Below are 19,601 nucleotides of genomic sequence, written 5' to 3' on the forward strand. Positions count from 1 at the left end.
TTCCCGCCTTCATGCAAATATGATGAAAAGCTCTATAGAGAATATTAATAAACTGCTCTTGACACTTAGAAGCATAATCAAATATATCTATTATGTTGCCAAGGACATCTGTATGAATCTGCATAACCTCTAGATAAACGGGCCTAACCCTCGAGGTTTAGAGGGTCAAAGGTCACGTATGTATGTGTTTTTGGGCACTGTGTGCGTATGGAGAGAAATAAAGTCAGGCCAGTTTTGCTCTTTTGAATGTTCAGGTACGTCTCCCGGATGGCAGTGTGCAAATAAAAACAGCATGTTTTTTAACTCGAGTGATTGTGCTTGTTTCAGATTTCATAAAACCAATATCAGCTGACGACTATTATATGTTAATCCGGCTTTAATCGTACACACACACACAGAGTCATATACTATTAGTTATTAGTTAAAGTCAACTTTTCCTTTTGACATTTAAGAGCTCATCATACTATAAGAATATCCTGTAACTTCCTTGCTGGCCCAAAAAACAGCTTTTATTGTAACCAAGCCGAGAGAACTTCTCACGCAGAAGAAGATCAACGCCTACTTCATCATCGCAACTTTGGCCCCACCCACTGGAGTGTTAGTGAGATGACGAGGAAATTAGTTATTCGTGTTTTTCTCACTCATTCTAGCAGTTAGCATCAAGTGTCATATATCACTTTAAACAGGAGAACATGAAGTTTCCATCTAGCTCAGTTTTACATTCATTTAGTCTGATAATGGATTAAATTCATACAATTTTAAGAAAAATGGCAGCAAAAATTTGGTGTTTTTACTGTGAACTCAAACAGAGCTTCATGAAGTCTGGATTTTTTTTCCCTTTAGGAAGTTAGACTTGGTTGTTTTAGACTTCCAGATGAAATTTTGTCTACAGGGCTCCAGACTGCAACTAAATGGTGGCATTTTGCGACCTTTTTCCTGCTGGTGCTACTGAATTTGGTTTGAGGTCGCACTGGTGCCCAGCTGGTAAGAGCTGGCATTTCTGTTGCATATGAGAAACATCGGACTGCAAACAAAACGAAAGCGGAACCGCGCTACTCATTTGAGTTCACCTCAGTATTAATAACATCGCTACTGTGAGATCTAGTGGGAAGCGTTTGGTGCAGAATCCTCTGTTATAAACCACAGATATCAGAGCAAACAGAGCTGAGACCAGGAGAAACATTTGAAACATTCAGGGGTTTCAGTCCACAAATCATAAACATTCATCATAGATTTAATGTAGTAACACCCCATGGTATTGTGGAAGAAATAGTCGAGTATTTTCGCATTATTCATCTCCGGGTTCGTACAACCTTTTGAGAGTCAAATTCAAGCACTTTTCCAGCACTTCAAAGCTATTGAAATACACTTCAAATATTGTCCAATTTTAATTTTATTTTAAGTGTGATGATTTGTAAAACTAAAAGTTTAAAGGTGCTGGCCACTTTATGGCAAAAAAACCCCACTATAACCAGTAGGTGGTGGCATAGGAGCACTTATTTGACTTATTAGACATTTCCACTCATTAATATACAGTATATGGAAAAAAGAAGGAAGTCGCAACAAAACTTTTCTTCAAACTGTGACTGGATTACACAGAAAACAAGTAAAGAGAGTTCCTTTTAGTTCAGTATGATACTATAGAAGAACAATAGTATATTTAATAAGAGTGCAATATTACAATTTTCCTTATAAAAATGAGGTTTTTGCTCATTACTGTTGTTAATAAAAGTTAATTTTTTTTCTGCATAATTCAAGCTCAGTGCTTCACTGTTAAATTTCCCAAAAACAAACATCTACTATTATTTTTTTTTATATTAGTATTATTATATTAGGTTTAAAAGTTATTAAACATTTTAGAACGATAGTTATTTCTAGCCGCGGGCGGCTGTCTAGGCCTTTAAGGGTTAAAGGGGTCATGAACTGAGGAATAAACTTTTCCTTTTGACATATAAGAGCTCATCATACTATAAGAATATCCTGTAACTTCCTTGAAAAAAAAAACAACAGCTTTTATTGTAACCAAGTCGAGAGAACGACTCACGAAGAAGATCAACGCCTACTTCATTAGTGCAACTTTGGCCCCGCCCACTGGAGTGTTAGTGAGATGATGAGGAGAGACAAATGGACTAAAATAACATCACCTTCCAACGGATCCTAATGCTAGGAATGAGCTTTTTTTATATAAAACAATGTGACTGTCTCAGTTGAGCATTATTTATTTGTATTCGGTGCATTTCCCTGTGGATTCTTTGGGTAATCAGTCGCAATTTTGGCGCAGTCTTTGCGAACAGACCTTTACGATATGGACTCGACAGTAACGCCAGTTTCTCTTAGTAGGATGAAAATAATCTGTTATTTAAACTGTGATTAAATTAAATATAGAAAGCGATCAAAGAACGCTCCCTTTACAAGCGATTTACACTGAAGTGTCACAGCAGACACGCCCCTTCAAACAGAGGCTAAAATCAGGGTAGGAAATGCCTTTTATTTCTAAATTACGACCATTTTTATGTCAAAGTGCACCCTGGGAAACATTATAAAATAATGCAGTTCATGACCGCTTTAGTTAATGAGCAGTTAAGGCATTAACTAACACGGTCGCCGCTACATCATGATGAACGTAACAGAGAGCAGAGCGCCATTATCGTCAAATATCACAAGAAATATCGCTATCGCTTTCAAGGTAGTAACATACTAACTATTCATGTTAAAGTAAAGTAATAGTGTTTGCATGTGCTTTATAACAGAGCCTCAACAGGTGTGGGATTGTTTTTTCCCCAAAAGTTCCGCAGTCACAACGCAGTGATTGCGAAAAATGCAGAAAATCAAACCCGTTCCGAAATTTTTTTTGACAGACAAAAGTTTCGGAGGCAGTGTGCAAGCGTGATTGACATAACGTGAGGTCGAATTAATTTTTTGACGTGCGAAAATTTCACATGCGAATTTCGGACTCTACGAACTTTGTAACATGTGGAACCCCTCTCAGATACTTTTACCATTTTTTTTACCATTACAGCCGTTGAGATGAACGAATCGTCAAAGTGTTCCACATAAAAAACCCAAACAATTTCAATTGGAACAAACACATGTGCAGAATAAACATACTTAAACACATTCTTAAAATAAGCCTAAAATGCAAAATTACAAAACCAAATAAAGATAGTAAGAGTTATTTTCAAGCACAAACGTAACAAAACATTTGAAGTAAAATAAAAAAGAAGTAATTTATACAGTATAAACTTGTGAAAGTTAAAGTATTAAATACAATTATATTTGTTAAATAGTTTTATTCATCAAATCTTATTTTTGTAACGTGTTTTTGTTATAAAATTGTTTTGAATGGCTTGTGGTTACTTTATGAACGGTTTTCTTTGTTTGTTTGTTTTTGCGGGTGTGGTGAATTGTATTAAAACCAGACCAAAAATCGTAATAATCAAACTAAATCATAATAATCATTATCATTATGGAGCCCAGTACTACAACAACGACAACAAAAAACATTCAAAAATGTCTCCGTTTTTAATTAATAGATAGTAACAAATTAGTTTTTTAGTGATATTTTGACCACTCAAATAGGCAAATGTCCCCGTTTTCCATTTCAGAAATCTGGTCACCTTAGCCTGAGCTGACATCGCAACTGATAAACAGAATCCATTTTCTCCTAATTCTCTGGGGGCGGGAAAAGCAGAGGAAGGGGAGGTGACCTTTCCCCTTATGACGACATAAAGGGAAGATTCCAGATCGGCTCATCTGAGCTTTCATTTTCTCAAAGGCAGAGAAAGACAACCAGAACATCACAATTTCTAGCCACTTGGGGACCATAGACAGGCTAGGGGAATTCATATTAATGATAAAAAACCTCATAAAAAGAAAATGTCATGCCTTGGGACCTTTAAGACATTATGTTTATAACATCAAACTGACTCAAAATGATGTGTGATGTGAAAACACATACAAATAAAATTCAGTGCAATGCATGGACGCTTTAAAAATGATGATTTGTCTCAAATACATTTCCATTTTAATATGTGTTGAAAGAATACGAAAGAACAAACATTGTTAACACTTAAAGCCTTTATGCATAATGCACTATTCATAATGCATTACATCTTTTCATTGATAATTGTAACCAGTTAAAATGCGTTATAATGATGGCAGATTCCTTGAAATTGCATTACATTTTCTAACATAAGTATTATAACGGATAAGGAATAATACATTATATATAAAGACTTTAAAGTGTTGCCTATAATATGTCAGAAACTGTAGTATGCAATGAATAGATGAGTATGCATTATAACTGTGGTTACAATTATTCATGAGATCCTACAACGCATTATAAGGTGCAAAAATGAACGCATTAAAAAAACGTTATGATGCATTATATAAACACGACTGTTGCTGTGTTTCTTTCTGCATTATTTCGGTGGTGTCCGTGTCTGAGAAAAGCAATAAAGCCACTTTAAATTCGCACTTCTAAGGAAGTCGAGGAGTGTAAAGACACACTTCCGAGAACGTGTAAGTAACCATCGCTTTAATGGACGAAAAAAAACCCACCCATTGGGATCAAAACAAGGACATGTTGTACATGTAGGAACAGAAAACATGAGGAAGTTCATATGCTGTGAACTGAAAGGCTTTCATAGAGAGACTCAGCTTTAGTCCTGGAGTTCATGCGGATCATTTGGCCATCTTGCCCTCTGCGGGCGGTTCTCCGTTATCGAGGGTCTTGAGGAGGCGGAACAGGCCGGCCGCCTCACGGATTCGGCTGAACTCAATGCAGAACGCCTGAACCTCGATGAACAGATCCTGGACATTGATGATCTTATTCCTGATGAGGGACTGGAGGAAGACGCACACCAGACGCACCAGACGGTTCTTCAGGAGGCAGAGGGGCGAGAGGATAGTGAGAGCATCATAAAAGTGCATCTATCCATCATAAAAGTGCATTTATCCATCATAAAAGTGCATCTATACTTCATAAAAGTGCATCTATCCATCATAAAAGTGCATCTATCCATCATAAAAGTGCATCCATCCATCATAAAAGTGCATCTATCCTTCATAAAAGTGCATCCATCCATCATAAAAGTGCATCTATCCATCATAAAAGTGCATCTATCCATCATAAAAGTGCATCTATCCATCATAAAAGTGCATCCATCCTTCACAAAAGTGCATCATCATCATAAAAGTGCATCTATCCATCATAAAAGTGCATCTATCCATCATAAAAGTGCATTTATCCATTATAAAAGTGCATTTATCATCATAAAAGTGCATTTATCATCATAAAAGTGCATCTATCCATCATAAAAGTGCATCTATCCATCATAAAAGTGCATTTATCATCATAAAAGTGCATCTATCCATCATAAAAGTGCATCTATCCATCATAAAAGTGCATCTATCCATCATAAAAGTGCATCTATCCATTATAAAAGTGCATCTATCCATCATAAAAGTGAATCTATCCATCATAAAAGTGCATCTATCCATCATAAAAGTGCATTTATCCATTATAAAAGTGCATTTATCCATCATAAAAGTGCATCTATCCATCATAAAAGTGAATCTATCCATCATAAAAGTGCATCTATCCATCATAAAAGTGCATTTATCCATCATAAAAGTGCATTTATCCATCATAAAAGTGCATCTATCCATCATAAAAGTGAATCTATCCATCATAAAAGTGCATCTATCCATCATAAAAGTGCATTTATCCATTATAAAAGTGCATTTATCCATCATAAAAGTGCATCTATCCATTATAAAAGTGCATTTATCCATTATAAAAGTGCATTTATCCATCATAAAAGTGCATTTATCCATTATAAAAGTGCATTTATCCATCATAAAAGTGCATCTATCCATCATAAAAGTGAATCTATCCATCATAAAAGTGCATCTATCCATCATAAAAGTGCATTTATCCATTATAAAAGTGCATTTATCCATCATAAAAGTGCATCTATCCATCATAAAAGTGAATCTATCCATCATAAAAGTGCATCTATCCATCATAAAAGTGCATTTATCCATTATAAAAGTGCATCCTTCCATCATAAAAGTGCATCTATCCATCATAAAAGTGCATCTATCCATCATAAAAGTGCATCTATCCATCATAAAAGTGCATCTATCCATCATAAAAGTGCATCTAAAAGTGCATCTATCCATCATAAAAGTGCATCTATCCATCATAAAAGTGCATCTATCCATCATAAATCTATCCATCATAAAAGTGCATCTATCCATCATAAAAGTGCATTTATCCATCATAAAAGTGCATCTATCCATCATAAAAGTGCATCTATCCATCATAAAAGTGCATCTATCCATTATAAAAGTGCATCTATCCATCATAAAAGTGCATCTATCCATCATAAAAGTGCATCTATCCATCATAAATCTATCCATCATAAAAGTGCATCTATCCATCATAAATCTATCCATCATAAAAGTGCATCTAACCATTATAAAAGTGCATTTATACATCATAAAAGTGCATCTATCCATTATAAAAGTGCATCTATCCATCATAAAAGTGCATCTATCCATCATAAAAGTGCATCTATCCATTATAAAAGTGCATCTATCCATCATAAAAGTGCATCTAAAAGTGCATCTATCCTTCATAAAAGTGCATCTATCCATCATAAAAGTGCATCTATCCATCATAAATCTATCCATCATAAAAGTGCATCTAAAAGTGCATCTATCCATCATAAAAGTGCATCTATCCATCATAAATCTATCCATCATAAAAGTGCATCTATCCATCATAAATCTATCCATCATAAAAGTGCATCTAACCATTATAAAAGTGCATCTATCCATCATAAAAGTGCATCTATCCATCATAAAAGTGAATCTATCCATCATAAAAGTGAATCTATCCATCATAAAAGTGAATCTATCCATCATAAAAGTGCATCTATCCATCATAAAAGTGCATTTATCCATTATAAAAGTGCATCCTTCCATCATAAAAGTGCATTTATCCATTATAAAAGTGCATCTATCCTAGGGATGCACCGAATATTCGGCCACCGAAAATTTTCGGCCGAAAATGCCCCAAAAGTGCATTTTCGGTTTTCGGCCGAAAGACTTTTATCACCGAAACAACATGGCCGAAATGTTGTGATGACGCAAACAGAAACCGCGACCTGCACGTGCTTGTCTGAAGCAACATGTCTGCGGTGTGGACGTATTTCAGTATATCTGAGAAACACCCACGTCTGCTCCATGCACACGAGAGCTCATGTTCTCGATTAGAAGAGGACCAGACTTCACTGTGAAACCGAACGCAATCTTTAACAGTGGGCATGTTTTAAGCGCGGAACACACTTCAATCTGGCGGCAGCGCGCGCGCGTGAACGCGATCATCTGTGAGCGCGATCGATCATCTCTTCCTTAAGAATAAACATGAATGAACATCTAAGGTGTGTTGAGGATACATTACAACTTACTGTCACGTATCATATGTGGTGTAATCGCTCAGTCAGTGTTTCAACGGCAGAAAGACCTCTATATAACTGCTGTAAACTAAACAGTCATGTAGCATCATTTACCTCAGGCACCTCAGTGTCCTCAGCTGTTAGTTAAAGAAAAATCAACTCTTTCACTAAATATATGACCTATATTAGCCGTTATATTCATTATATTCTACTTAACCTGTTAATGATATCTTGATTATTTCATTTATGTTTAAATAAAATGACAGACACTGTGTTTAAATGATTCTATTTCAACAACGAATTGGATAAAAAACTATTTTATAATTAGATTTAGAAGTTATTGCAAAAACTGCCTTATGTGAAGTGTACATGTTTGTGTACTAAGTTATTTGAGTGTTGATTATTAGACCTAAAAATACATAGCAAATGAATTTAGGCTAATAGTTTGGGCTCTGTTTTTAACCTTTAATATTAATGTGCAAGTAAGGGCTCCCTATATAGTTTAGAGCAATATCTTCAATAAACTTTTAGTTATAATTTAATTAATTTAAGGACAGATACTTTTTTTTTTTCAGTAAACCAATAAAAATAAATAAAAAGCCATTTTTTAAAACTGCTGTACCGAACCTGTGCACTTGTTCTGAATGCACTTTCTTGTAGTAGTCCTACAGAGAAAATTTTTAAATGCACTAGACCTAAATGCACTTTGTTTTTATGAGAGAACATTTAATTTAAAACCCTTTCTGTAGGCCTGTACATTATTATTTAATGTACAAATGAGTGGGGTCAAGTTAAACATTTTAGTTTGAATTTTATTTTATACTGTGCATTGTTGCAATGTGCTAAATAAATATTGGCATAACTTGTAATTGATTTATTCTTTGAAACTTTAATATTAATGTATGCAATTGCAATGCCTTGATTTTAGTAAAGTTAGTACACAGTCATAGCCATAAATGCAATGGTACTAATAATTGGCATAATTTCTTTCGGTGTTTCGGTTTTCGGCTTTCGGCCTTGGTTTCCTCTTTTTCGGTTTTCGGTTTCGGCCAAGAATTTTCATTTCGGTGCATCCCTAATCTATCCATCATAAAAGTGCATCTATCCATCATAAAAGTGCATCTATCCATCATAAAAGTGCATCTATCCATCATAAAAGTGCATCTATCCATTATAAAAGTGCATCTATCCATCATAAAAGTGCATCTAAAAGTGCATCTATCCATCATAAAAGTGCATCTATCCATCATAAAAGTGCATCTATCCATCATAAATCTATCCATCATAAAAGTGCATCTATCCATCATAAAAGTGCATTTATCCATTATAAAAGTGCATTTATCCATCATAAAAGTGCATCTATCCATCATAAAAGTGCATCTATCCATTATAAAAGTGCATCTATCCATCATAAAAGTGCATCTATCCATCATAAAAGTGCATCTATCCATTATAAAAGTGCATCTATCCATCATAAAAGTGCATCTATCCATCATAAAAGTGCATCTATCCATCATAAATCTATCCATCATAAAAGTGCATCTATCCATCATAAATCTATCCATCATAAAAGTGCATCTAACCATTATAAAAGTGCATTTATACATCATAAAAGTGCATCTATCCATCATAAAAGTGCATCTATCCATCATAAAAGTGCATCTATCCATCATAAAAGTGCATCTAAAAGTGCATCTATCCATCATAAAAGTGCATCTATCCATCATAAATCTATCCATCATAAAAGTGCATCTAAAAGTGCATCTATCCATCATAAAAGTGCATCTATCCATCATAAAAGTGCATCTATCCATCATAAAAGTGCATCTATCCATCATAAAAGTGCATCTATCCATCATAAAAGTGCATCTATCCATTATAAAAGTGCATCTATCCATCATAAAAGTGCATCTAAAAGTGCATCTATCCATCATAAAAGTGCATCTATCCATCATAAAAGTGCATCTATCCATCATAAATCTATCCATCATAAAAGTGCATCTATCCATCATAAAAGTGCATTTATCCATTATAAAAGTGCATTTATCCATCATAAAAGTGCATCTATCCATCATAAAAGTGCATCTATCCATTATAAAAGTGCATCTATCCATCATAAAAGTGCATCTATCCATCATAAAAGTGCATCTATCCATTATAAAAGTGCATCTATCCATCATAAAAGTGCATCTATCCATCATAAAAGTGCATCTATCCATCATAAATCTATCCATCATAAAAGTGCATCTATCCATCATAAATCTATCCATCATAAAAGTGCATCTAACCATTATAAAAGTGCATTTATACATCATAAAAGTGCATCTATCCATCATAAAAGTGCATCTATCCATCATAAAAGTGCATCTATCCATCATAAAAGTGCATCTAAAAGTGCATCTATCCATCATAAAAGTGCATCTATCCATCATAAATCTATCCATCATAAAAGTGCATCTAAAAGTGCATCTATCCATCATAAAAGTGCATCTATCCATCATAAATCTATCCATCATAAAAGTGCATCTATCCATCATAAAAGTGAATCTATCCATCATAAAAGTGCATCTATCCATCATAAAAGTGCATTTATCCATTATAAAAGTGCATTTATCCATCATAAAAGTGCATCTATCCATCATAAAAGTGAATCTATCCATCATAAAAGTGCATCTATCCATCATAAAAGTGCATTTATCCATTATAAAAGTGCATCCTTCCATCATAAAAGTGCATCTATCCATCATAAAAGTGCATCTATCCATCATAAAAGTGCATCTATCCATCATAAAAGTGCATCTATCCATCATAAAAGTGCATTTATCCATTATAAAAGTGCATTTATCCATCATAAAAGTGCATCTATCCATCATAAAAGTGAATCTATCCATCATAAAAGTGCATCTATCCATCATAAAAGTGCATTTATCCATTATAAAAGTGCATCCTTCCATCATAAAAGTGCATCTATCCATCATAAAAGTGCATCTATCCATCATAAAAGTGCATCTATCCATCATAAAAGTGCATCTATCCATCATAAATCTATCCATCATAAAAGTGCATCTATCCATCATAAAAGTGCATTTATCCATTATAAAAGTGCATTTATCCATCATAAAAGTGCATCTATCCATCATAAAAGTGCATCTATCCATCATAAAAGTGCATCTATCCATCATAAATCTATCCATCATAAAAGTGCATCTATCCATCATAAATCTATCCATCATAAAAGTGCATCTAACCATTATAAAAGTGCATTTATACATCATAAAAGTGCATCTATCCATCATAAAAGTGCATCTATCCATCATAAAAGTGCATCTATCCATCATAAAAGTGCATCTATCCATCATAAAAGTGCATCTATCCATCATAAAAGTGCATCTAAAAGTGCATCTATCCATCATAAAAGTGCATCTATCCATCATAAATCTATCCATCATAAAAGTGCATCTAAAAGTGCATCTATCCATCATAAAAGTGCATCTATCCATCATAAATCTATCCATCATAAAAGTGCATCTATCCATCATAAATCTATCCATCATAAAAGTGCATCTAACCATTATAAAAGTGCATCTATCCATCATAAAAGTGCATCTATCCATCATAGTCATAAAAGTGCATCTATCCATCATAAAAGTGCATCTATCCATCATAAAAGTGCATCTATCAATCATAGTCATAAAAGTGCATCATCATCATAAAAGTGCATCTATCCATCATAAAAGTGCATCTATCCATCATAGTCATAAAAGTGCATCATCATCATAAAAGTGCATCTATCCATCATAAAAGTGCATCTATCCATCATAAAAGTGCATCTATCCATCATAGTCATAAAAGTGCATCTATCCATCATAGTCATAAAAGTGCATCCATCCATCATAAAAGTGCATCTATCATCATATAACTGCTCCACAAGGCTCCAGATCGATAGGTTTTATCGATTAAATCTATTAATCAATCGTCGATTAATCGTTAACATCCCTAATTTCTATATATAAAAGTATGAAATGTTGCTCTCACAGATGCATCATGGGCCGTGTGTTTACCTGCATGTATTTGTCTTTGATCTGCTCACATGTGGAGATGCAGTTGGAGATGTAGAGATGGATGAACTCAGGAGGAAGATCTACTGCTGTTGTTAACCTGCAGTCGAATGAACAAACACACTCAATGAAGCACACACACACACACACACACACACACACACACACACACACACACACACACACACACACACACACACACACACACACACACACACACACACACACACACACACACACACACACACACACATCCTGTGAGGTTTTGGAGGAGGAGTTTCACGCTGTACCTGTTGACCACCTCCATGGAGTGCAGAGACATGTCCATGTTGACCAGGACAGAGAAATACTCCGTGATCTGATTGGACGACATCAGCTTCAGAAGCATCTCAATGGCCACTAGAGGGTTGTTCTCCACCAGGTCCGGTAGTTTGGCTGGGGTCAGTCCAATGTGGTAAACCAGCTTTGGATCCTTCTCTAGTTCACCAAGCAGCTGTGTGTGTGTGTGTGTGTGTGTGTGTGTGTGTGTGTGTGTGTGTGTGTGTGTGTGTGTGTGTGTGTGTGTGTGTGTGTGTGTGTGTGTGTGTGTGTGTGTGTGTGTGTGTGAGAGAGAGAGAGAGAGAGAGACATTTTATTTCAACATCAGGAGTAATCAAAGAAAACACACTAGCGTTCAAAAGTTTGAGATCGTTTTTTAGTTTCTTCTGCTCATCAAGGCTGCATTTATTTGATCAAAATACAGTAAAAAATTGTGAAATATTTTACAATTTAAAATCATCTGTTCTCTATGTGAATATACAGTAAAGTGTAATTTATTCCTGTGATCAAAGCTGAATTTATCATCATAACTCCAGTCTTCAGTGTCACATGATCCTTCTCATTCTAATATGAGGATTTGAAGCTCAACAAACATTTATGATTATTATCAATGTTGAAAACAGTTCATATTTATGTGTAAACTGTGTTCAAAGAACAGCATTTATTTGAAATAGAATATTTTATAACACTATAAATTGTCACTTTTGATTAATTTAACGAGACCCTGCTGAATTACCGTTCGCAAAGACCCGCCCCCTTTAGTTACTGTTGCTTACTGTTAATTTTTTAAAGAAATTTCAACAATAAATAGCGTTTTGTGGCTCTTTAATGTGTCGTGATCATTGTCAGTTAAAGCTGCTCGTGAACCGATTATCTTTCCCTTCTAGTTCATTGATAAGCATCGAATAAACATGAATGAACACTAAAAGAAATGCTGTTTCAACCGCGGAAAGACGTCAGTAAACACCCGACGTTAATCTACGAACTCTCCTGAGTGCTTTGTCGGATAAAGCGGCAGATTCGGCGATGTGATTGGTCAGATCGCCTGTCAATCAAACTTGCGGCGAAGGGTGAATTCATGTATTAAATGGTGATATCAAATTGAACTGAATCGATGACATGATAATCGCAATCGAACCGAACCGTGAGACCAGTGTAGGTTCACACTCCTATTGTTGACGTGACATTTTCACTGTCACAAGATAAAAATTCATATAATATTGTCATCATTTAAAATGCCGTGAATGGTTAAACATTTCTGTCTTACATGGACCGTTGATATAAAAACTGCTTTGTTTTCAAATCTCAAAACTGTCCTATGGTGTGATTGACTCAAGCATGGTTCAGTAAATGACAACTTTTATAAATTAAAAAGAAAAGCAGAAAAATTGTAATAAATACTATAATTTTACAAGTGTCTATTTTAGTAAATGACAATATTTTTTTTCATCCATATATTTCTAAAAGCGTAGGAACTTGATAAATTTTGTCACTGAAAACCAAGGCTGAATTCGAAATCGCCCCCTAGAATTGACAAAGTTACTGAAGCCCATGACGTGTGCACATGGCACATGGCACTCATCGCCATAATCATACTTTAGACCTAATATTGTCACATGGAATAAATGTTGATACCGTTGAAATTCTGCAGCAGAGCGATGACATCTCAGATCATTACTTAGTATCATGTATACTTAAATTAGGTAAGGTTGCAAAGCCGCCCCCTCGCTTTAAAAATGGCAGGACAATCACTGCCGCTACTAAAGATTGCTTTTTAAATAATCTCCCTCATCAGTATCATCTGCTCAGCATCCCAGATAGTATAGAAGAACTCGATGTTGCAACAGAAACTATTGACTCTCTCTTTTGCAGTACTTTAGACACAGTTGCTCCTCTGCGCTTAAAGAAGATTAAAGAAAATAGTCCAACGCCGTGGTACAACGAGCCCACTCGGGCCCTTAAAACAGCAGCCAGAAAAATGGAGCGCAGCTGGAAGAAAACAAAATTAGAGGTATTTCGTAATTCGTGGAAAGAGCACATGATCACATACAGAAAGGCTGTAAAAACTGCTAGATCTGCTTATTTCTCAACTCTCTTGGAAGAAAACAAACACAACCCAAGGTATTTATTCGATACAGTGGCTAAATTAACCAAAAATAAAGCTTCAACTTCTGATGATTGTAAACAGCACAGCAGTAATGACTTTATGAACTTCTTCACATGTAAGATTGATAATATTAGGAAAAAAAAATTTAACCATGCAGCCGTCTAATACAGCATCACATCAGACAGAGCATTGTAGTGTCACTGAGGAAAAATTACACTCATTCACTGCTATAGGAGAAGAAGAATTGGCTAAACTCGTTAAATCATCAAAATCGACAACATGTATGCTCGACCCTATACCAACTAGGCTATTAAAAGAGATGCTACCAGAGGTCATAGATCCTCTTCTTAATATCATTAATTTATCTTTGTCATTAGGATATGTACCGAAAACTTTTAAGTTGGCAATTATTAAACCACTTATTAAAAAACCGCAACTTGATCCTACAGATTTAGTCAATTATAGACCAATCTCAAATCTACCCTTTCTGTCAAAAATACTTGAAAAGGCAGTGTCTTCACAATTATGTTCCTTTTTAGAAAGAAATGGTATCTGTGAGGATTTCCAGTCAGGATTTAGACCGTATCATAGCACTGAGACTGCTCTCGTCAGAGTTACAAATTATTTGCTCTTATCATCCGATCGTGGCTGTATCTCTCTATTAGTGTTACTCGATCTTAGCGCTGCATTTGATACTATCGACCACAACATTCTTTTGAATAGACTCGAAAATTATGTAGGTATTAGTGGAATTGCATTATCATGGTTTAAATCATACCTATGCGACCGTTATCAGTTTGTAGTAGTAAATGAAGATATGTCACACCGATCGCAAGTTCAGTATGGAGTACCGCAAGGCTCAGTGCTAGGACCGCTACTCTTCACCCTGTACATGCTACCACTGGGAGATATCATTAGGAAGCATGGCGTTAGTTTTCATTGTTATGCTGACGATACTCAGCTCTATATTTCTTCACGCCCTAAAGAAACTTACCAATTCACAAGATTAACGGAATGCATAGCTGATATAAAACATTGGATGACTGGTAATTTCCTGCAACTCAATTCAGAAAAAACTGAATTTTTAATTATTGGACAAAAAAGCTCCACAAGTAGTAACCTAGAATACTGTCTAACACTTGATGGCTGTTCTGTCAAGTCCTCGTCGTCAGTGAGGAACCTGGGTGTGCTCTTTGATACCAATCTTTCGTTTGAAAGCCACGTTTCTAGCATCTGTAAAACTGCTTTCTACCATCTTAAAAATATATCTAAATTACGGCACATGCTCTCAATGCAAAATGCTGAACAGTTAGTTCATGCGTTCATGACCTCAAGGTTAGATTATTGTAATGCTCTACTGGGTGGTTGCCCTGCTCGCTTAATAAATAAACTCCAGCTGGTCCAAAACGCAGCAGCTCGAGTTCTTACTAGAACCAGGAAGTATGACCATATTAGCCCAGTTCTGTCAACACTGCACTGGCTGCCTATTAAACATCGCATAAATTTTAAAATCTTACTTATTACTTACAAAGCACTAAATGGTTTAGCTCCCCAATACTTGAGCGAGCTCTTAACATATTATACTCCATCACGTCTACTGCGGTCTCAAAATTCTGGCCAGTTGATCATACCGAGAATATCCAAATCAACTGCAGGCGGTCGATCGTTTTCCTATTTAGCACCTAAACTCTGGAACAGTCTTCCTAACATTGTTCGGGAAGCAGACACACTCTGTCAGTTTAAATCTAGACTAAAAACACATCTCTTTACTGTGGCATACACATAAAACACTTTTTCAATGAAATGATTGTTAGGCTGCATTAACTAGGTCAGCCGGAACCGGGAACACTTCCCATAACACCTGATGTACTCGTTACATCATCAGAAGAATGGCATCTACGCTAATGATAGTCTCTCTGTTTTATCCCGAGGTTTACTGCAGTCAGCTGGATCCGGGCCGTATCCAGTTCAGATGGTGGACCTGCGCCCAGAGAAGACCAACACAGGACCCCGAAGTGTCTGGGAGACCGTGATTAGACTCCCCTGAAACTGCCTCATCGACACGGCATCCTCAATAAACCCGTCTCCAGCGTGTTGCCTCCGATCATTCGAATATTGCACTTTAATAATTATTTAATCAACATCATCCTCAATAAACCCGTCTCCAGCATGTTGCCCCCGGTCCCTCGAATATTCTGATCTATTATGACCTCCGAGCTGTAAAACTGCCAGAATAATAATAATAATACGCTGTTTGTTAATTGGCCAGAGGAGAACTGGCACCCCGACTGAGCCTGGTTTCTCCCAAGGTTTATTTTTCTCCATTAGGTCACCTAATGGGGTTTTGGTTTCCTTGCCACTGTTGCCTCTGGCTTGGCGTGCTCAGTTGGGGACACTAAAATTTTTCAACTAAACATCGAAATACATCTAAATAATAAACTAAATTAACCATTTAAACTAAATTACTGATCAAATTATTGATCTAAAGCCCACACTGTCACTGTATGATACTTGAAATTTTTCCAGAATGGCTATACAGCTGAATAAAATTATGCTGCATTATTTTCCTGTTTAACACTGTAAAGCTGCTTTGAAACAATCTACATTGTTAAAAGCGCTATATAAATAAAGTTGACTTGACTTGACTTGACTAAGATTTTGTCTCAGAATTGTTCAAATATTTAACTTTTTTGGACCCACTATAAGCGTGTTAATTTATGTTGTCCTTTGGTGTGATGCCCCTATAAACACCATAGGACACATTTCAGTAAAAAAATGTTCAAAAAACAGTGAAAGAAGTTAGTGACCCCTTATATTTTCTCAAACATCAGACTTCATTTCACACTAGGGCTGTAATGATTTGACCAAAAATAAAAATCTTGATTAACTGAGTGAACATTGTACCTCGATTACGATTATTTTTCTCTTTTTTTTTGCTTTCCTTTCATTGCCCTCATAGTTCACTGATACGGTTTGTACTGTAAATATTTTCTACTATTGAAGGTGGGATTTTTTTTTCTAATGAAAAGGTGCATTTCTTTCTTATTTTAAAATACTTGAAGGAAGCGGTTCCCTTTCAGCCGTTATTGTCTATGGGGCAGATTTCTGTTTGTTGTACATCAGATAAATTAGCACAGTAGGCCTACATTACATCTCAATGCATTAACGAGAGAGTGATTGTGTGTGTGAGTTACTCATACCGTCTCTATTCATTATGAAGCTGTGGTTTGTACTTCAAAGGTATTACAATCTAAGTTATAACGATTCTAAGCTACTTTAGTGATAAAACACAATGAGTTTCTGCGCGCGATCTTCACGTGATGTGCGAGCTTCTGTCTGAGTGTTCACGTGTCACAATATATCAGGCATTAGTTCAACATAATACACATTCGATGGTCTAAAATCGCTTCAATGTTCAAGCGGGCAAGCCTTTAAACTCATTTAATTGACAAACTTCATGAGGACACAAGTGAAAGTGATCTGGCTTCGGGGCTTGTCTCTGTGTAAAACATGCAATTAGCATAGTAACTGTGAGCATCTATAAACACTAGGGATGCAACAATACAGTTTGTCCACGGTTCAATACATACCTCGGTTTTTAACCACGGTTTTCAGTTCGGTTCGGATGGCTTGTCACATACATTTTTTGTTATTCTATTCTTATGCTGCGTTCACACCAAACGCGAATTGAGCGTCTGGCGCGAGTGATTTCAATGTTAAGTCAATGGAAAGGCGCGTTGACGCGCGTCTGGAGGTCCCGCGGCGCGGAAGGCGCGTTACGCGCGGCGCGAAGGACGCGAATCCGCCTCATTCGCGCGTCCAATTCGCGCCATTTGAGCGTCTTGCGCGTTACACGCGAATGGTGCTTTTGTGCATTCACGCGTTTGAAGCGAATTCGCGTCTGACGCCCGAGTTGAAAATTTTGAACTTTGGCGTCAATTCGCGCCGCGTTATCCAATCAGGAGCCTGCTTGCTGCTGTCACGTGGTAAAGTGACGTGTATGAGAAACCCTGCATAAATTAAAAATAGTACTCTTGTGTCACAAAATGTAGTTTTAAGACTCTTTCAGGTGGGAATGTAATTGTTTAAAGCTCAAGTCTGTGGTTTATTTATAAAGAGAGCGCCTATTTAAAAAAAAAAATAATCTTGTGTTTTTGGAGTTGTGAGATCCAGGCGATCACCGGGCAATCACTGCTCATAACCCCGGCGAAGGCAGCCTTTCCTCGGCCAGTCCTTCTGCCGTCTGCCGCTGCTCTGATGGCCTGTAGTGGTTCGTTTTGTGTAGATCTAACGGCCGAGCTTTGCTCTCATGAATCTATAATTTGTTGTCTGCCAAATCGTTTTGACTGAGGGCAAAGAGAAGTTTCATAACTTTATATTTTAAGGATATTTAAACATACATGCAGTGAAGATAATGTAGAAGTTGCCTGGACCACATTTGTGTGGCTATTAATGCTTAATATATATGTTTAATGAAAATGAAAAGAGGCAGAGTGGTGTTTTATGACATATTTCTCCTGGAGTGCCTTGAACGCGCGTCAATTTCGCTTCCAGCGCTCGATTTCTACGCGCGTCCAATTCTCTGCGGACACGCGAATGCATTCAAAATGTTCGCGCGTGAAACTAGACGCGGTAGACACGATTTTGACGCTCAATTCGCATTTGGTGTGAACGCAGCATTAGGCGACAGGAACAGCAAGAGGTTAAGGAGAAAAAAGACTATTTTTATTGCAATACTCTTTCTTTATTTTACTTAAAAGAATTGAAAAACCTACCTTAAACTTAAAACTTTACTTTAAAAAAAACTTGTATTCCTAGCGTATTGTATAATATAAAATAAATATATATATATATATATATATAAAGATTTACACTGGCAGCTCAGAGCAGTACAGCAGCATTAAAGTATGAAATTGAATGAATGAATGTAAAAATTAAACACTACATAGACTTCACTATAAAATATACACTGATTCTTATTAAAGCTACTGTATTAGTTTTTCAGTCACACGCAGTGAGTGATTTTCTCTTTGTCTTTTGTTAACATTAAAGGGATAGTTCATTCAAAAATTAAAATTCTGTCATCGAGAAATGAATACAGGTCTGAAACAATGTTAGAGTGAGTAAATAATGACATCATTTTAGAGGTGAACTGTCCCTTTAAGGATCGCGTGTTCACTATAGGCTGCGCTGCTGTCAATTAAAGACCTGCACGCATCTAATATACAGACACACACGATTTTACTTTCACTTTAGACATAACCGACTGTGTTTATGTTAACCTTGTGTGTATTTGACAGTATTAACGCAGTAAAACGATTATTTAGTCCTGTAATCACGTTTGACAGGCGTTTAGTGCGCGCGCTCCGAAAAGCGCATGTTAAAACCGCGCGCGCGCGAATGAAACCGGCAAGGCTTTAAAACGCATGCAAATAATGAACTTTGGTGATTGTGAATAACTATAGTGTCCCGTGAGTATAACTCCACCACTAACGTGTGATGTGAGTGTATGTCGTGTTGTTCAGTATTGGGACGGAGGCAAATGATAGAATTTGTAGAAAAATACTTAATTAAATGCAAAACCGAGCAATTCACATGCGCGTATTGAACCGTGAAGGCCGTACCGAACGGTGCAATATTATATTGAGAATT

The 19,601-nt window shown here is 36.2% G+C and overlaps 2 protein-coding genes across 3 annotated transcripts in view; one reads left to right on the forward strand and one right to left on the reverse strand.

Annotated features, from left to right (window-relative positions):
- Positions 1-308, forward strand: part of lcp1 (lymphocyte cytosolic protein 1 (L-plastin)) — a 37,036-nt gene extending 36,728 nt beyond the window's left edge. The window contains exon 16 of the mRNA XM_079822435.1: positions 1-308. This exon is cut by the window's left edge and continues 1,276 nt beyond it. The gene's annotated coding sequence lies outside the window, so the exon portion shown is untranslated.
- A 1,896-nt stretch (positions 309-2,204) lies between these two features.
- cnot11 (CCR4-NOT transcription complex, subunit 11) overlaps positions 2,205-19,601 on the reverse strand; it is a 33,558-nt gene continuing 16,161 nt past the window's right edge. The window contains exons 6-8 of one of the 2 annotated variants that reach the window (XM_079821667.1): positions 11,815-12,017; positions 11,528-11,624; positions 2,205-4,881 (exon numbers count right to left, since the gene is read on the reverse strand). In XM_079821667.1, the coding sequence (XP_079677793.1) occupies positions 4,684-4,881; positions 11,528-11,624; positions 11,815-12,017 (498 nt within the window). In that variant the 3' untranslated portion in view covers positions 2,205-4,683. The remainder of the gene's footprint in view (positions 4,882-11,527; positions 11,625-11,814; positions 12,018-19,601) is intronic. The other variant, XM_079821668.1, reaches the window with a different exon arrangement.

This window comes from Gobio gobio (genome assembly GCF_949357685.1).
Source record: "Gobio gobio genome assembly, chromosome: 7".
Classification (NCBI taxonomy): domain Eukaryota; kingdom Metazoa; phylum Chordata; class Actinopteri; order Cypriniformes; family Gobionidae; genus Gobio; species Gobio gobio.